Source organism: Gopherus evgoodei, chromosome 6 (assembly GCF_007399415.2).
Source record: "Gopherus evgoodei ecotype Sinaloan lineage chromosome 6, rGopEvg1_v1.p, whole genome shotgun sequence".
NCBI lineage: Eukaryota > Metazoa > Chordata > Testudines > Testudinidae > Gopherus > Gopherus evgoodei.
The window spans coordinates 2,962,554-2,982,094 of record NC_044327.1 but is presented as its reverse complement, the minus strand read 5'-3'; the positions used below and the strand labels follow the sequence as shown (position 1 = coordinate 2,982,094).

At 49.9% G+C, this 19,541-nt stretch overlaps 1 protein-coding gene across 2 annotated transcripts; it reads right to left on the bottom strand.

The window, feature by feature from the left end:
* Positions 1 to 1,428: 1,428 nt before the first annotated feature.
* Positions 1,429 to 6,523, bottom strand: KLF4 (Kruppel like factor 4). 2 transcript variants are annotated; one of them, XM_030567687.1, is made up of 5 exons: positions 6,190 to 6,521; positions 5,951 to 6,068; positions 4,452 to 5,358; positions 4,191 to 4,355; positions 1,429 to 2,473 (listed from the first exon to the last, which is right to left on the bottom strand). In XM_030567687.1, exons 1-5 carry the CDS (start codon positions 6,192 to 6,194, stop codon positions 2,298 to 2,300), a joined length of 1,371 nt encoding a protein of 456 aa, XP_030423547.1. In that variant the 5' UTR covers positions 6,195 to 6,521; the 3' UTR covers positions 1,429 to 2,297. The 2 variants fall into 2 exon arrangements, with proteins under 2 accessions (XP_030423547.1, XP_030423546.1); XM_030567686.1 differs by having other exon boundaries at positions 4,191 to 5,358; positions 6,190 to 6,523.
* Between the last annotated feature and the right edge of the window lie 13,018 nt (positions 6,524 to 19,541).

Sequence of the window (19,541 nt, the reverse complement as noted above, 5' to 3'; positions counted from 1 at the left end):
ATCTCTCCCCCCCCACCCCACTTCATTCCCCGTTACCTGTATGCCAAACAAGTCAAGGCACCTTTCAACTGAACAAGAATGCATATAATCAGAAAGGCATGGACTTCATCACAGAGAAAAAACACATCAAAATGTGAAATCCAATAGCATTCTTGAGACGGATTTGAAAAAAAAAAATCAAGTAGATGTTACCACTTGTTTTGACAAACTGCAAAATATAAACTGACTTTATCAGTAATACTTATTTTCCATATTCTACTTTATTTATTCTGATATATGTATAGGAAAAATACCTAGATGACATTTTTAAACCAGTGCAAGACAATTTGTTTCTTCTTTTTACAGTAAGTCCCAGTTTTGGGCCTGATCTTGCTAACACTGATCACAAGTCAGTCTATGTATTTATACCACATCAACCACAAAGGGGCCTTGAGCCATCAGGGCCCTTACATGCTACTGCAATAAAAACAATTACCTTATTCATGCAACTGGTTCCATTTACTTCAATAAAGTGAGAATGTTACAAGAGTATGTTGAAGTGTTTTCAGGATCAAGCACTTCAGTTGTAACCACTGACTTAGATTCTGAAGATTTGTTGAATATTAATGGATAGCATTCACAGCTTGTTGAATTCAGTGCAAAAGAATCAATATGGCTTAACTGAGCTTCTTGTTAGCAACTTGGGCCATGCACACCTGTATTCCCTGAACACTCACAATTGTCCCATCGCTGGGAATTTTCAGTGCACATGAAATTCTACTCCTCCGTGTAATGCCAAGAAGTTACATACACGATGCCAAGTTTATTACTAGCATATAGCTGATTTTTTCAAGATATTACTCTAATTTCTCAGCAGTATGAAAAGATTAACAGTGTAAACAGTGTAAACAGCTTATGTATGTGACTTTACAGGAACAGAAGCTGAAAACTCAAACTGTAAAAGTTGTAGTTCGGGTAGTCATATGGGTGTTGCACTCGAGACACACAAACACTAAATTTGCTCAGTACAAAAGCATGGAAAGACTTCCAGTTTGAGGATTAAGGGTTTTTTATTTTAATGCTTCTAAGTCTCAGACAGACATTTCAGTTGGTTACACTCTAACCATGAGTAATTCAGAAGACCTTAGTTTAAAACTGGAAAGTGTGCTTCTCTGGTGCGGAGGAGAGAGGTGAGCAAGGACTCACTATTCAGAACAACCAGTTTTCAGTGCATTTTTCCCAAAGACAAAGCTTTATAGCAGTACTGGAAATGTATGAGCCTAATCTTGTGGTCTTTGCCTATGAGCTTTGTCTGAGTAAAGGACTACGGTATTGAGCCATTCATGAGTATTTAAAAGCAAGATTTCTTCAGACACAAATGCATAGAAAAAAAGTGGAAAAGCCATTCATATAAAATATTATAGGTTTATTTAAAACTTATTTTCAACTTGAATATGCAAAATATGAACTCCAACAAAATGTTCATTTTTACTTTGTAGTTTACAAATATACAAAATAGAAGTTTGTTTAAATTTATATTACATATTTATTATGTAAAGAACTATATAGAAAACATTTGTTCTGTTTAAGGCATATTTGGAAACAAACCATTGGACAAATTATTGCACATTGAAACCACAGTGCATTACAGACTGTCTGCATAAAGTTTTTTTCTTAAGAAAAAAAGAAAAGAAATAAATCAGGTTTATTTACCTGACTTAGGTCAATTGTAGATCGGAAGACAAAAATATTTCCTTGTCAGATATGCAGCAGTTTGAGAACTTTGGCTTCCTGTTTTTGGTACCTTTAGAACCAACAGTCACTAAGCACCATGAAATAGGCTTTTAAACAATTCTGTACCTGAATTTTTTCCTCCTCTTTTAACATAGTAATGGCTTTTAGAAGGAAAAAAAGACAAGATGACATTTACATCTCATATTGCATTGAAACAAGATTTAAGGGAATGTAATCTCCCTGTGTAATCTCCCCTCCCACCCAACAAGCAGTCTATTTAACCCTGATATCCTTGACTTCCAGTCACTCCTTGGCATTTTGTAGTCCAGAAATATTCAAGTTGGATTTAGAAATGGAATGATAGAAGATCCAGTCATTGACCCCAATGTTTTTCTTTAATTTATAATTAAAAAAAGAAGAATTCCAACATTTGCATTTGATTATCTATTTATTTCCAGTCTTTGGAAGACTTCACTATGATTCCATGTAGTGCTTTAGCTGGGCTCCACCCTCTTGCGGAAGACAGTCTGTGCTGTAAATACTGAATCTCTTATGGCAGTATGGGAAAGATCCACTGCTTCTGATTAAAAGTGCCTCTTCATATGTAAGGCTAGGTGATCTGACCTGGAAAATGCTCTGTCACATCTCTGACATTGAAAAGGGCGGTGGCCGGTGTGTTTCCTGTAGTGACGGGTAAGTTCATCGGAGCGGGCAAATTTCCATCCACAGCCCTCCCAGTCACAGTGGTATGGTTTTTCGCCTTCAAAAATAATAATAATAAAATCACGTCAATGAAGTCCATATTTGTCTGTAGTCGTGCACATACTTTAGTATGTTCCAGCCTTCTATTAATATAAACATACAGGAAAAGTAACATTTTTATTAAAGAAAATAAGATCAATAAGGCTTTTTGTGGTAATTTATATATAAATATTTAGCTACAAAGATGCTAAAATCAGACAAAGGGCAAAAACCTATTCTTTGCATGACCGTTTGATTAAATGTCTTATAAGAACCTTCTTTTTATTGAAACCTTAAGTACAACACTTATTTTTTCCAGACTTTATCTTATATGCAGGAATTTAGAATACAAAGCTCAGATAATGGTATCAATGCATATATGCAGTTTGCTGATTGAGGATTGTTAAACAAGTATCAACCAGAAACGGCTCAGAAGTAATGGATTTAGATTAGAGTAGATTTCAGAAATAAAGAAAGAATCTGCTGTAAACTTCATTAGATCAACTTTATTAAAAAAATTAGAGGGCTCAATCTCATGGCCTTTTAAGCAAAGCTCCTATTGACTTCAGTGGGAACTTTACTTAAAAGATTATAGACTCATCACATTAGCATTCTGGAAAGCATCTATCCAATCTGAAAATACCAGAAAAACTGTTAGCCATTTCTCTGGAGAAATTCAAAACCCAGTCCTGCTCACACTGACATTAGCTGGGACAGGATAAGGATCAGTTTCCACTCAACTCTGAGATGTCCCTTAGCTCTTTCCTACCGCTTCTGCTCACAGAATAAATTTTTATTCAAATTCCTACAACTTCATTCAGGGATCCTGAATAATTCAAATCTAAGTTATACCGTGCGTTTAGAGAAGGTCAGAAGCAGTGACTATTATTTATCAGAAATACTTTCACCAACTTCATTACCGCAATAAGCATTCTTCAATGGCAAAGTTAAATGATACCTGTGAGATCAACTCAAATATTTATTATTTTACTTGTATTCCAACTGTAGTTGAGGAACCTTAAACTAGATTTCTTGCAGTGATAATAAAGTAGAAGAATAACTTTTAAAAGTAGACAAGTAGACTACAAATTTTATAGTGTCATTAACACAGAATTATCAAAATGTTCTCGGAAATGTTCACCTGCAAACAACAGCATTATCTTCCCTTGATTTCAGAACTGCGGTAACTAGGGACATGCCAGTAATAGACTCTCTCCAGTTAGAAGAGCAAACCAGGACAAAAGAAAAAAGTTTTAAACCAGGAGCAAAGAAAGTAAAATCTAAAGAGATACCTGCAACATAGGTTCCTGTCATACAGCTGAGCCAGTGCTCTCTAGATCAACAAATTCAGCTTGACTTCCAACTACCTGCCAATTAACTAGCCACATAGCAATAGACATGCAAACAAACCTTGTGTCTGCAAAAACACCCTGCAATGTCTGAGTCATTTTGAGCCACGAAGTAATCTCCAACCCAACAGGTAAAACCATAAATTGCATGTTTTTTTTTTTTAAACTGAGTAAAAAGTGGGATTATTTTTCCCCCACCAAAAAATGCATCCTTTTATCTGATCAAAACATTTGGAGATTCAGCATTTTTGGATCAGCTGGATTTAATTACCTGAGCAGACTATACCTCCCTAAAGAGAGCCCAGAAAGGGGTCCATCTCCTTCATACACTTTGGTAACACTTAAATAGCATGGCATGCCAACAAAGCCTTATTGAATGGCCCTTACCTGTGTGAGTCCTAAGATGTGCCTTGAGATGAGAACTCTTGGTGTAGGTTTTGCCGCAGCCCGCATAGTCACAGGTATGCGTGGCGGTCCTTTTCCTGGGCCACGACCTACGTCCCCGCTTTGGCTTGGTTTCTTCTGGCAGACAGCTCCCAGGTGGCATCAGTTCTAAAGGTGAAGAGGGCGCAGTCAGCATCATCACCCCTTGTACCAAGCCAGGCACATTTAAAGACTCTCCCGAACTAGTTAGACACTTAGACTGACCTTGATACTGCAGTGCACTTGGCGGGAGCTGCTCTGGCAGGAAAGGAGGGTAGCCTGGGGCAGGGTGGTAGCCTGGGGGCAGTGAGAGGTGACTTAGCCCCTGGGAGGAAGGATGGCAGTCTCTGCTGTTCATCATCTCCTCTGGAGCCAAGGAGGGGTTAGTCCTGCTGGGCAGCGGCCTCCCCAGGGGGAACTCGTGCTGCTGGGCTCGCTGGCTAGCGCCGGGAGGAGGCTGGGCAATGGTGCAAGAAGGGGCTGCCTCCTGCTTGATTTTTTGGCACATCCTGGGGAGGGAGCCGTAAGGGGCCCCGGGGCTGTCCGTGCAGGCAGCAGCCGGGTTGCTCTTGCCGCTAACACTGATGTGGTTATATTCCCCCATGTTCACCGTGGCTTTCACAACAAATTTCCCATGCAGGCTGCCCAGAGGCGACTGCTGCTGCTGCTGCTGCTGCATGTAAACCGGGTCCAAATCCGGCCTCATCAGCTCGGCTACAAATCCACCGGACGGGGACACGTCGTTGATGTCGGCCAGGTTGAAGGGGGCGGCGGGGGCGGGCTCCCGGGCGGCGCCGTACAGGAGGCCGGGCTCCCCCCTCTGCAGCGGGTAGGTGAAGTGGCAGGCGCTGGCGGCGGGCGCCGAGGGGCAGGCGCTGGCCGGGGGCGAGGCGGCGGACACCACCACGGCCGCGGCGGCCGCCGGCTCCTGGTGGATGAGCGAGTTGGAGAGGATGAAGTCGAAGTCCAGCAGCTCGTTGAGCTCCTCCGCCTCCCTCCGGGCCATGAGCGCCGGGCTGGCCCCGCGGCTGCCGCTGCTCGCCTGGGTCTCCAGCTCGGCCGGCAGCTCGTAGGGCCGCCCCGTCAGCCCGGGCGGGAGCCGCTTGAGATGGGACAGCTCCTCCCTCCAGCGCTGCGGGCAGGAAGAGACACGGGCAGCGGTCAGCACCGGGCTGGCCAGGCGGGCACCGCCGCCGCCTCTAGGGCTCCCCCCAGCATTGCACGGGGCCGGGCGCCCGCAGCCCACGGGAGACCCGCAGCTGCTACGTGCTGTGTGTAACCGCGGCCCCCCGCCCTAGTCCCAGCCACTGAACTCCGCGTCAGGGGATTAGGCAGCTCCGGCGCCCACGCCCAGGAGAGGCTGCCGGATCGCCGCCTGCTGCAGCCCGGCCAGCGCGGGGTGGGAGCGCCCCGGAGCGATGCCCCCCCAAAAGCTGCCGAGTCGCATCTCCCTCAAGGGTTTCCAGCCGCACCAGGCACACGCCCCGTCCAGCGCGGCCACAGCCCAAAGGCAGCAGGGTGAAACTGACCAGCCAGAAAGGGGAACTGGAGCCCGCCTCAGCCTGCGGCTGGCACTGGCTGAGCACAGCCCAGCTCGGCCCCGGTCACTTTCGCCAGGTGGGGACGGGCAGCTCCCCTGCGCTACGATCCACGCACCGGGCACTGACTTGCCCCCAGCCGCGGAGCACAGGGCGAGGCTGTGCAGGGTGGGGAGGGATACTCACATTGCTGGCACCTGCCTGCCTCAGGGCTTTCTCCCTGCCCGCCGTGTCCGCTGCGAAGGTCGCGATGGAGGGGAGCAGCGTGCCGCTGAGAGCCATGTCAAATTCGCCGGGTGGCTGCCTGCAGACAACACGAGGGAGAGAACAGACAGCACTGTAACTCAGCCGCTGCTCGGAGACTCGGATCCACGCTGCTGTGCCACCGAGATCCATCAAATGCACAGGGGGGACACACCACCCACCTCATTAAAGTGTCAGGGGCTGCTCGGTCTGGGAGCCCGACGGAGAGTCCAGCTTGGGAAGAGGCTCAAAGGGGGGAGGGGGGATACAAATGTTGCACCAAAAATATGAAAAAATTGCAAGACAAATATCCTTTAATTACAGATGAGACGGGGCCCCCTCCGCAGCAGGCGGTGGCTCGGTGCTAGCAGCGGTCCCGCCGCGGCGCAGCAGCAGCAGCCAGGCAGCAGGAGGGGGGCGGCGCGAGACGGTTCCCGGGGATGCCCTGCTCGCGCCGCTGCCATGGGGGAGCCGCCGCTGCAGCGAGTTGGTGAGCGCGGGGGGGCGGTGTCCTGGCGGGCGGGGCTCTCCCCGGCGCGCGGACACGGTCCGTTCGGAACTGTCACGCCGCGCGGCCGGGCCGCCCCACTTATAACTTCATCGCCCTCTGCCCCCCGCCCCACCAGCCTGCTCACCCGGGCTCCGCCCACCGTCGCCGCGGCAACCACCAAAACAAACTTTCTCAGAACACGTGGGGAGGAAGGGGGGAAGGGATGGGCCGTGACGCAGGCAAAGCAGCTGGCTGGCAGCGCGCGGCATTGACGTCACCGGGGAGGAGTCTGCGACGCAGCGGCGGCTCCCCGTGTCTGCCGGCCGCAGGCAGCGCCCCGGCGCCTCGCGCACCTGTGCGGGGGGGGAGGGGCCGGACGAGAGGAGGCGGGGGGGCATGAGGGACGGGACAGGGGACGAAGGGGGCAGGGATGAAGAAGGGGGAGGGATGCAGGGAGATAGACAGAGGGGAAGAAGGGGGCTAGGATGGAGGAGGAGGAAGGGGGAGGGATGCAGGGACGGGACAGGGGAAGAAGGGGGAAGGGATGAAGAAGGGGGAGGGATGCAGGGAGATAGACAGAGGGGAAGAAGGGGGCTAGGATGGAGGAGGAGGAAGGGGGAGGGATGCAGGGACGGGACAGGGGAAGAAGGGGGAAGGGATGAAGAAGGGGGAGGGATGCAGGGGGATGGACAGAGGGGAAGAAGGGGGCAGGGATGGAGGAGGAAGGGGGAGGGATGCAGGGATGGTACAGAGGGGAAGAAGGGGGAAGGGATGAAGAAGGGGGAGGGATGCAGGGGGATGGACAGAGGGGAAGAAGGGGGCAGGGATGGAGGAGGAAGGGGGAGGGATGCAGGGATGGGACAGAGAGGAAGAAGGGGACAGGGATGGAGGAGGAGGAAGAAGGGAGAGGGATGCAGGGACAGGACAGGGGAAGAAGGGCAGGGATGCAGGGACGGGATAGGGGAAGAAGGGGGCAAGGATGGAGGAGGAAGAAGAAGGGAGAGGGATGCAGGGACGGGACAGGGGAAGAAGGGGGCAGGGATGCAGGGACGGGATAGGGGAAGAAGAGGGCAGGGATGGAGGAGGAGGAAGAAGGGGGGGGATGCTGGGACGGGACAGATTGGAAGAATGGGGCAGAGATGGAGGAGGAGGAAGAAGGGGGATGCAGGGACAGGACAGAGGGCATGAAGAGGACAGGAATGGAGGGATGCAGGGAAGAGAGTGAAGGCTGGAGGGACGCAGGGAAGAGGCGGAGGGGAAGAAGGACACATTGGTCGAGGAGGGGGAAGACAGACATAAAGACACAGGTGCACAGCCCCATTCGGAGCCAGAGGCACACTGGTCCGCCTGGCCCTGTGCTACCAGCGTGCCCCTTCCTGTTGGGAGTGGGCTGATGCTGTGCCACACAGTTCCCCTGCCCTGTGCCCTCTGGATCCACTATGCCCAGAGCCCCCCTACAACTCTTCCACCAGAAATGCACAGTGCTGTGCACACACACCCCGCCCAGCACCCGCATGCCCATAGCCCCACCACAGCTGCCCAGCACCTCACACAGAACCCCCACTCGCTAGTTTCCCTTCTTTCCTCCCAGTGCCCTTCCCCACAGCTGCCCACCACAACTACACAATGCCCCACACAGACCCGCAATGCCCTGACATCTCTTCCACTGCCCAGCACCCCCCAACAGGCCCCCACTGTCTAGCACCCCAAAGCACACAAACCTCCCTCACATCCCAGCACCCCACACACACCTCCCAGATACTCACTCCACCACACCCTGCCCTCTTCCTTGGCCACACTCACCAGCCCTGCTGGGAGGTCTCTGGCTCCTAGGGTGAGCGCGGCAAGGGGAGTCTCCAGGCTCTCCAAGTGCAGCACCCGCCACAAATGCAAGCTCCGTGGCTCCCATTGGCTGGGACAAACACCAGTGGGATCTGCCGGAGCCACGGAGCAGTGCTTGCAGGTGCTGGCAGCACGCAGAACCCTCCCACCCTAAGAGCCAGAGGGACCTTCCAGGGGGCTAGGTGGGGAGTTCCGGCGGTGCTCACCTGGGGCGGATCCCGTCCTGGGAAGCATACGGCAGGCTGCTCTCTCTGGCTCCTAGGGTCGCAGGTCGGGGTGGGTCGGGTTGGGGAGGGAGATGGAGGGCTCTCTGCCCACTCCCGGCGCCTGCAAGCCCTGCCCCTGCAGCACACAGCGCTGCTCCCGGCGGGTGCTGGCAGCTGCCCCGGAACTGGTGAGCAGCAGTGACGCAGCTGCGGTCTGGACGGTCCCCGATATCTGGACAAAGGGCATCCCGACGAATGTAAGGTCGGGACGCGGGACAGGTCCCCTGAAATCTGGACGTCTGGTCACCCTAGGGAGGGGTGAAGGAAGGATGGAGAGAGGGGAAGGAGGGCAGGGATGGAGGAATAGAAAGGGGGAAGGCTGTAGGGAAGGGAGTGAAGGATGTGCGGGGGAGACAAATCTGAATCTTTTTCACCCCTTTTGAAAATATTGTCTCCTGTTTTTCACACTTGTTTTTTCAAGACCCAAAGGGAGAAATCCCCTCCTACTCCATGGGAGGAGAGAAGGGGGATTGAACTTCTCTGTGAATAGCTCCAGTGCCTGATGCTGCTTGAACTTAGTTTTCCTGAAAGTGGCACCATTTTTCTCAGTTTTACCGTCACCCCTGGGGTTCTGAATAACAGCAGTGAAACTGACCAAAGCTGCCAGTGCTTGGCAGTATTGTGAGGAGGAATAGAAGCTCTGGAGCTGCCAGTTTGCAGACTCAGGAAGACAGGTCTGCACTGGTTATCTTCAGATAATGAAAGCAGGGCATGTGCTTTTTTCAATCCATGACAATGCATGGCAGAGAATACAATTATTAAAGAAAGAAAGAAAAACAGTTTTAGCCTCATTTTGCACGGTTACCTGCACTTATATAGGTCGCAACCTCATATTCCTTGCACAATCTACAAGTTTGCGTGCATGGGTAATGCCTTCATTGTTTTACCATTGCACCGTGATTTTGCTTGGTTCTTTTTAACCAAGGTGAAGTATACCTAGAAAATAGATGATGAGTGCCCACAAACATCTGGATTTGTAACAGTAATGTAAATACTGTGATAAATTCAGTACCCCTCGCTTTCCATGGTTCCACAATCATAAAAATGGCACTGGAATTTACTTTTATCTTCAGAATTCTTCTCCCCTCCCTTTGCAGATCACCATAAGAACTTCAGGAAGGGCATTTGAAATAACACATAAAAGTGATTCCATGCACAAGTATAGAATGTTTTCTGTTTCTCTGGAATTTTCCAGTCTATGGTGCTTAATATGGGCAAATATGTTTGATTACTATAGAAATTTTGCAGATCCTGTAAACAAAAAGTCTGTCTTCGCAGAATCCTCTCATCATTGGTACAGAAACTTCTGTTTAGAAGTGCTGCAGTATTTTAGGGTTTCTGGATTTGTTTTTCTCCGGGAAACAATTTTGGTGCTTTTATTATGCCAGATAATTACAAAAAATGTACTATCTTAAAAATATTGGTGATTGGCAGCAGTAGCCCTGGAAACGAAAATGGGTGAGATTTTCCAAAGAGAGTAAGTGATTTAGGAACATATGTCTCATTAACTTTTAATGGGACTGGCATTTCTAAGTCATGCAGTTTTCAATGTCTCACCCAACATGTAAAATAGGGCTTGAATTGTCTATGATTTAGGTGACCACTGGTATGTACTTTCAGTATTTTCAAAAAGCATATACCAAATGGTAAATTAGAACATGCTGTAGCATGGCTAGTGCTGAATTATCAGAGAAGTAGTTTCAAAACTTCCAATTTTTTATGCAGGATGTAGCTATTTATTTGTTCTAAAATCCATACTCTTACTGGCAGACTATTCTCAGACCTTGTAATCTTGTATGAGTCTTACATAAACAAAGTTGTAGCTTCTAGTAGAGACTTACTGAGTTGCTCTGCTCTTTGTGTTATAGAGGAAAATCTAGTTCTCAGATGCCAATTCTTGAAATGATGAGGGTTTGTCGATCCCATAAATCACCTTCTTTCAAGACTGGATCAGAAATTTAAACAAGGTTATGAACCTCCTTACCTGTACAGTCATAATTCCAAAACAGGTCGATCAAGAGGCGTTAAGTCCCTGCCCTGTATAATTTGTAAACATGAAGCTGAGTAACCTTTGATGACTAAATTAAACTCTAAAATAATAATAAAAAGCTTAGCTTTATTTTAGCAAACTGGTATTACAAGTTTCATGATATAAATGTTAATTATTAATATCTTTGGCACTAGAAAATGGATTTTTCTCTGCACAAAGTCCATTTCTTGGCAGAGGGTACATTGGGAACTATCAATATAAAAAGGATTAATGTGGAGACATGAAGAATAATAAAACATTAAGGATGTTATCTAAATATTTCACATAGAGAGAAAGAGGTACATGTCTACCTATAATACGAGTTTTAGGATCAGCGGGCTCAGTTGTTTACAGACTCTGAATGATGCTTTGTTTTGATTCTTGTGAAAGCTTCCTTATTTATTTTTGTTGCCCAGGGTTGTCTCCCTGGTTTCCCTGTTTATATATTATATAATAAGCATGTTAATCAAGGGTGATCATGTTAGGTTCTTTTCATCCATGGTTTAAAACAATTAGAGAAACTCTTTCTTTCTCCCCCCTTAGCTTAGTCTGTAGAAAAATTCACAAGATGAAGTAAGCTCTGTGTGGGTTTTTTCCCATGTAGAGCAGTGAAATGGTCCTATTCGTTTTTCTATTTCGTATTTCTGTACATGTTAATTTATTTTTATTCCTAAACCATTCCATAAGTTCCTATATTTAAATATAGTTTGAAAGTCAGAGTCACTCCAGGCAAAAATTAGAATTAAATTCTTTATTAGAAGTCCATCATTAAGCATAAAGAATGAGGAGTACTTGTGGCACCTTAGAGACTAACAAATTTATTTGGGCATAAGCTTTCATGGGTTACAGCCCGCTTCATCGGACGCATGCAGTGGAAAATACAGTAGGAAGACATATATACACAGAGAACATGAAAAAATAGAGTTGGTATGGCAACACCCAATGAGACTAATCAATTAAGGTGGGCTATTATCAGCAGGAGAAAAAAACCAAAACGTTTGTAGCAATAATCAGGATGGCCCATGTGTCAAATATAGAACAGACCAGCTTCTGCTCCCTCTGAAGTTCATGGCAGAACTCCATGGATTTCAGGAGCAGCAGGACTGGGCCCATGAATAGCACAGTTTGAAATAATGTCGATTCTTTTACCAATTTTAAATTTGTCCCCAAATTTAATTTTTGTAAACACTAAGAGTGGGAGTTCCAAAAGTGCTCATCGCTGGCCTAAATCTACCATTGGCATCAATGAATAGACCAATGCTGAATACTTTTGAAAATGCCACCCATAAAGACCAAGGACATCTTTTCCACAAATTAAACAAATCTAATAAAAAGGTGTTGTTTTTTTTTAAAGAATGTCAGCCTGCAGTGTTTGCCACCTAATGAGAATTTGGAACTAAATTGGCTATAAATACAAGTGAAAATGATTGAATTGTCTGTTGCAAAAGAGAAATGCATAAATTAAACAAATAGTGTAATTAGTGACAGGTATGCAGAATGTTTACAGTTCTTTTGTTTCTAATAATCTAAGCTGTTAGTCATTACACAGGGAAAGAAATTTGTTTGCAACTTTATGTTTAAGCTGCCACTGATTCTTTTCTTAATTCAATTTTATGTGTCTCAGGCTATTTTAACATTTTCCTAAAACATTCCTTCTACTACTCAGCAAATCAGAGCACCACTGACTTTGAGATTGCTTAAATAAGACAGAAAATTGCACAGAATTTGTGTCTCTGTTGCCTCAGCAGATGTAATAATAGCATGGATTCACCAAGGGCAAGTCATGCCTGACTAACCTAATTGCCTTCTATGAGGAGATAACTGGGTCTGTGGATGAGGGGAAAGCAATGGATGTGTTATTTCTTGACTTTAGTAAAGCTTTTGATATGGTCTCCCACAGTATTCTTACCAGCAAGTTAAAGAAGTATGGGCTGGATGAATGGACTACAAGGTGCATAGAAAGCTGGCTAGATCGTAGTGATCAATGGCTCTATGTCTAGTTGGCAGCCGGTATCAAGCAGAGTGCCCCAAGGGTCAGTCCTGGGACTGGTTTTGTTCAATATCTTTATTAATGAGCTGGAGGATGGCATGGACTGCACTCTCAGCAAGTTTGCAGGTGATACTAAACTGGGAGGAGTGGTAGATACGCTGGGCTGGAGGGTAGGGACAGGATACAGAGGAACCTAGACAAATTAGAGGATTGGGCCAAAAGAAATCTGATGAAATTCAACAAGGACAAGTGCAGAGTCCTGCACTTAGAATGGAAGGATCCCATGCACTGCTACAGACTAGGGACTGAATGGCTAGGCAGCAGTTCTGTAGAAAAGGACCTAGGGGTTACAGTGGACGAGAAACTGGATATGAGTCGACAGTTGTTGCCAAGAAGGCTAATGGCATTTTGGGCTGTATAAGGAGGGGCATTGCCAGCAGATCAAGAGACGTGATTATTCCCCTCAGTCACTTTATGGCTGTCTCTCTAAGTCATTTCAAGAGCAACACTGATAGACTTTGAAGTGAGAGTTTCTCACCCATCTTAGGTCTACGCTACCCTAGAGTCTAGGAAAATTACTTGTTGCTGACAATTGCCAGCAGCAGCACATTCAGCAGTGCTTCAGCTGCACATGTTTTAACTACAAGTGTAGATCAGGGTAAAACACCTTTCAGAAAACAGTGGCCTTCGCTATGGTTAAAACAGTTTTCTAAAAGATTCTGAACACAGTTTCTCCTGCTCATCTCTTGCAGTTAAACCATGTGGGGCTGATTTGGTGCTGAACCCACCGTCAGGGCTGGCTTTAGGCAGTGCGGGGCCCAATTCGAACAGTTTTGTTGGGGCCCTGGCAGGGAGGACTTAAAAAAACCCCAAAACATGTGGGTCTTGTACTCACCGGGCGACGCTCCGAGTCTTCGACGGCGGGTCCTTCACTCACTCCAAGTCTCCAGCGGCACTGAAGAACCCACCACTGAAGTGCTGCCGAAGACCCAGAGTGCTGCTGGGTGAGTAAAAATTTAAAAGGCGCCTCTAGCAGGGAAAAGATTCTCACTGGGCGCGGGGCCCGATTCAGGGGAATTGGTGGAAATGTCCTAAAGCTGGCCCTGCCCACTGTAGCAATGGGTAATTTTTCTAGTGTAAACCCACCAGGCCTTAGCTTGCAGGAACGGACGTAGCTCTGTGAAGGCAAAAAGGGAAAGAGCGTGGGTGGAAATGAAAAGTGCAGGCATTTGAAGAGGGATTTCACTGGAGAGAGGATGAGGCTTGGAGATGGTAGCACACATTTTAAAAAAATCCATATTGCTTGTGTTTCAGGCAAAGATTATGCATTTATTTACCTTTAAAATACATTTTTAACTGGATTTTCAAAACAATTGCTCTCAGAAACCACTGTGTACCTTAACCCCCTTAATTTAATTGTCTAGTAATTGATAGAATTAGAAACCACAGATATTAGGAAAGATTAAACCAGGGGTTATCAAGGTAATTCACTGGACTGCATTTCTGGCATCTTTTGGATGGTGCTGCAGAATATTTGGGGTACGGGGCCATTGTTTTGTTAGTCAGTGCCTAGAACAATGAGGCCTCGAACCCTGATTGGTACAAATCATAACAGAAAGAACTGGGTGGAAATTGCTGGAGGGCCCGATCTTGCTCTAATTGAAATCAATGGAAAAAATTCCATTGATTTCAATGGTGTAGAATTGAACTCCAAAGTTGGCAGTTGGAGGAGGGATACAGCTGGGATAGATTTACAGAAGGACAAGTGGCATTTGGGACTTCAGACACCTTGCAGAGCCAAAATGAAGTGATATACTCAGAAACAAAGACAGAGGGGAGGCTGGCGAAGCTGTTAACAGCTGGGAGGTCCAGATATGTGAGCCACACTCAACAAAGTGAACATGTGCAAGCACCAGGGCCAGAGTTTATTGTTCCTGAATACCTTAAACAGGCCTGTATGTTGAAAATATGAGTATTGCTAGAGTTATGATTGCAAAATTGTCCTGTTAGATTTCACCTGGGGAAATCTGACTTTTGTTTTATCTGTTGGTTTTATGGTTACTGGATATTTTGTTCCTGTCCTCTTTATAAAGTGCTGCTGATTTTTTTATATTGTTCCTTACTCATTTGATGCCAGGGCCTTATTATATCCCATTGTTTGTTTTAGGCTACTCTTGTGGAGTATTAAATATAATTAAAAGGCCACATTTTCAAAGGATCCTCCTCTATTCAGGTGTGTAGAAGTTTTCATGCAAATAGCAGCATGTGCATGTTTCAGGTAACAGCAGATGCATGCACGGACTTGCAGTGCTCAGAAAGTGTGCATACAGATATTTGCATGGATTTAAATAGAGGCCACTTTTTGAAAACATGTCAAAAAATATCAATAGCCTAAGTTCTTCTTCGAGTGATTGCTCATATCCATTCCAGTTAGGTGTACGCGCCGCGCGTGCACATTCGTCGGAAAACTTTTACCCTAGCAACTCAGTGGGCCGGCAGGTCGCCCCCTAGAGTGGCGCCACCATGGCGCTCCATATATACTCCTGCCGGCCCACCCGCTCCTCAGTTCCTTCTTACCGCCCGTGTCGGTCGTTGGAACAGTGGAGCGCGGCTTAGCTGACCTCCACTTCCCTAGCTACTCGTTTTCTCGTATATAATTATGCAGTTATAACCCTTTTATATATATATTTGTATGGTTATACGTGTTTTCCTTGCTAACATGGTTAGTTTAGTTAGCGGGGTTCAGGAAGTAGCCCCTTCCATGAGCCCAGTGCCGGAGCCATGCATGGCTCACCGGGTTTTAAAAGGGGCCCGGCCTGCCAGAAGCCGCGGCCGAAGAGAGATCTACATGACTCCTGTTTGAAGTGCCTCAGGGAATCACACTTGACAGATAAGTGCCCCATTTGCAAGGCTTTTAAGCCGAGAACAAAAAGGTGCGGGACTTTCACTTACCCCTCCACCTTGGGCGCCGAGCGATGTTCAAGCGGCGGGCAGAAGCGCCTCCTCGGCACCGGACCCCGCCGGTACTACCAAGGCCTTTCGGCACCGACCGTCGCCGGCACCGATGTCGACTCGGCACCGCTCCCTTCTTCCGAGGTCGAGAGAGCCTACGATTCCTGCTGGTGCCTGGCGGCTCCCCGGCACGCGCCGTGGTTGAGCCCCCTGCTCCCGCTGCTTCCGTGCCACCTGCATCGCAGCCAGAGAGCTCGCCTAAGTTGCGTTACCCGGCACCGACACCTGCAGAGGCACCGATGACTTCGGCTCCGTCGATTCCAGTCCCCCAGGACCACGGAATCCGGTGCCTGGCAGCTCCCCGGCTCGCGCCGTGGTAGAGCTGACTGCTCCTGCTGCTTCTGTGCCAACTGCACCACAGCTAGAGAGCTCGTCTAAGATGGCTCGCCCGGCACCGACGACGTCGGCACCGTCGATCCCGGTCCCACGAGGGCCGTAGAATCCAGTGCCTGACGGCTCCCCGGCGCGCGCCGTGGTTGAGCTACTGCTCCTGCTGCTTCCGTGCCAGCGGCACCGCAGCCAGAGAGCTCGTCTAAGTCGGATCGCCCGGCGCCGACACCTGCTACGGCACCGATGACGTCGTCACCGTCGATCCCGGTCCCACAAGGGCCGTAGAATCCGGTGCCTGACGGCTCCCCGGCACGCGCCGTGGTTGAGCGTATTGCTCCTGCTGCTTCCGTGCCAGCGGCACCGCAGCCAGAGGGCTCGTCTAAGTCGGATCGCCCGGCACCGGCACCTGCTGCGGCACCGATGACGTCGGCACCGTCGATCCCGGTCCCACAAGGGCCGTAGAATCCGGTGCCTGACGGCTCCCCGGCACGCGCCGTGGTTGAGCTACTGCTCCTGCTGCTTCCGTGCCAACGGCACCGCAGCCAGAGAGCTCGTCTACGTCGGATCGCCCGACACCGACACCTGCTGCGGCACCGATGACGTCGGCACCATCGATCCCCGGTCCCGCAAGGGCCGTAGAATCCGGTGCCTGACGGCTCCCTGGCACGCGCCGTGGTCGAGCTAATGCTCCGGCTGCTTCCGTGCCAACGGCACCGCAGCCAGAGAGCTCGTCTACGTCGGATCGCCCGGCACCGACACCTGCTGCGGCACCGATGACGTCGGCACCGTCGATCCCGGTCCCGCAAGGGCCGTAGAATCCGGTGCCTGACGGCTCCCCGGCACGCGCCGTGGTTGAGCTCCTGCTCCGGCTGCTTCCATGCCAACGGCACCGCAGCCAGAGGGCTAGTCTAAGTCGGATTGCCCGGCACCGACGCCTCTGAGGCACCGACAACATCGGCACCGTCGATTCCAGTCCCACAAGGGCTATCGAATCCGGTGCCCGACGGCTCCCCGGCACGCGCCGTGGTTGAGCGTATTACTCCCGCTGCTTCAGTGCTGACGGCACCGCAGCCAGACAGCTTATCTAACTCGGATCGCCCGGCACCGACACCTACCGAAGCTCTGATGACCTTGGTACCGTGGATCCCGGTCCCACGAGGGCCGTCGAATCCAGTGCCTGACAGCTCCCCAGTACGCACTGTGGTTGAGCCTGCTGTTCCCTTCACGCCGGAGATGTTACCAACGGCGAGGGCTCTCAGTGCCATGACAGAGTCAGTGCTGCCTGACCCGGGCACCGCCGGTACGGGTAATACAGTCTCTTCAGGGGACTGTCCCCTGTCAGCACAGCAGAGCGGCACCGTTCATGATCACGGTCCCGCAGACACTCCGAGTCCTGTCGGCACGCCGGACACCACTGGCAGTCCCGGTGCTGTTTTCCTCGGTACTGGTCACACTCGCTGCACCGGTCGGTATCCCGTTCGCCGACCCGCTATCGGCACCGTTCCGACCTCTGGCACCGGGGCAGGTACCTTGACTCCTGTAGCCCTTCTCCGAGCCTCGAGATCTCGGTCGACCTCCCGACACCGTTCTGGTTGCGGGTCTGGATCTCGTTCCAGGTACCGATACGCCTCCCGATGCCGGTCCCCGGTGCCGAGTTGGGCAAGGTCCGAGTGAGTCAGAGACTCTGCCTGTGCCTTCTTTTAGTACCTCCATGGCCGTCCGGACACGCATCCGTGTCATCCCATATGCGCAGATTTTATGCTTAGGACCACGATCCTGATATGATGGCCAGCGGGCGCCAGCCCCGAAGCAGAAAGAGGCTTGGCGAATGAACAGGCTTGGCCGCCAGGTGTACTCTGCAGGGGCCCTGCAGCTCGGGGTAGCAAAGCAACAAGCCTTGCTTAGCTGCGATAATTATAGCACCTGAGTGAAGGAGTTTCTCCCTCAAAACTTCCACCTGGAGTTCGCTGCCGTCTTGGAGGACGGGGGGAAAGAAGGTTCCCAGAGCGTCCCTCCAGGCCTCGTTGGACGCAGCAGACTCTGCGGCCAGCACTCTGGCCTTGAGTGTCACCGTGAGGTGCATTTCATGGCTTCAGGTTTTAAACCTCCGGCCGGAGCTGCGGTATGCCATTCAGGATTACCCCTTGTTGGTAAAGGCATCTTCGCGGCAGAGACAGCCCCAGACTGCGAAGTCTGGTGGGCAATAGGGTCCTAATGCGTCTCAGCATGTATACGCCAGCGACCAAACGCAGGCCTTTCTGGCCCCAGCCGCCATACTCTGTGCCTAGCCAGAGGCAGAACTCTGGCAAACGGCAGGGCCAAGGTGGTCGCAGATGAACGTCAGGACCCCTAAAGAGCCAAAGTCAAGGTCCCTCGCAATTACCACTGGGACCAAAGACGGACCTTCCAAGGTTCACCTGAGGGCGGTGTACCAGTCGCAGGACGGGATCCCGATCCCGCTTTCTCCTGGCATGGCCCCAGTTACTTTCAGATCGCTGGGTCCTGCGCACGATGGAGCATAGGTACCACCTTTAATTTGCTCCAGCCCTGTCCCACTTCAGCGGACGAAAGGGGTAAGGGGTTTTACCCCCGTTATGCCCTAGTCCCCCACTCGAACACAGGTCTCAGACCTTCTTGGTCCTGCACGGACTCAACCGGGTTAGGATAAGGTTGGAGTTCCGCATGGTATCCCTGGGAACCATTATTCCATCCTTGCCTCCTGGGGGCTACTGTGCTGCCCTGGATATGAAGGACGCGTACTTTCGCAATGCCATCTTCCCTCCGCACAGGAGATGCCTCCGCTCTATAGCCGACTGTCAGTACTCCCGGTTTACGGCCATAGTCGCCGCCTACCGTCGCTGATGTCGGATATGCGTTTTTCCGTATCTGGACGATTCACTTATCCACGGAGACTCTGAGACACAAACCACTCAGCGCGTGGGCATCGCCACGGTCTTATTCACAGGTCAAGGCCTGCTGTTTATTATAGAGCAATCCACTCTGGTCCCCACGCAGAGGTTGGGCTCCCTAGGGGCTATCCTGGTCTCCTACCTAGCCGGAGCCTGCTTATCGCAACTGAGATTTTAGGCGATGGCAACAGTCATCTGAGGTCTGAAGGCTTTCCCAACGACCTCAGCTCGTTCTTGTCTCAGTCTCCTGGGTCCATGGTTGCCCGCAAGTTTGTAACCAAACACGCCAAGCTCCGCCTCCGTCCTCTCCAAGTCCGGCTCACTGCCCCTGACGGCGGACGCCTCATCTCTCTGCTCGAGTGTTCATAGTCACCTCTGAGCTTAAGGCCTTTGGTCTTCTAGGGAGCTGGCATTCCTCATCAATGCCCCAAAAATTGAGAGTAGTCCGCCTGGCATGCCAGGGGTTCCAGCGGCAGCTGCGAGGCCGTTGTATCTCGGTGTTTACAGCCAACACAATGACCAGGTGCTTCATAAGTATTCAGGGGGGACATAGTCCTCCCCCCCCTTTTTTGTCAGGAGGCCATCCATTTCCGGGTCTTTGGCATGGCCCACTCGATGGAGCTGGCGACGTCCTTTCTCCCAGGCGTTTGGAACGTCCTAACTCTT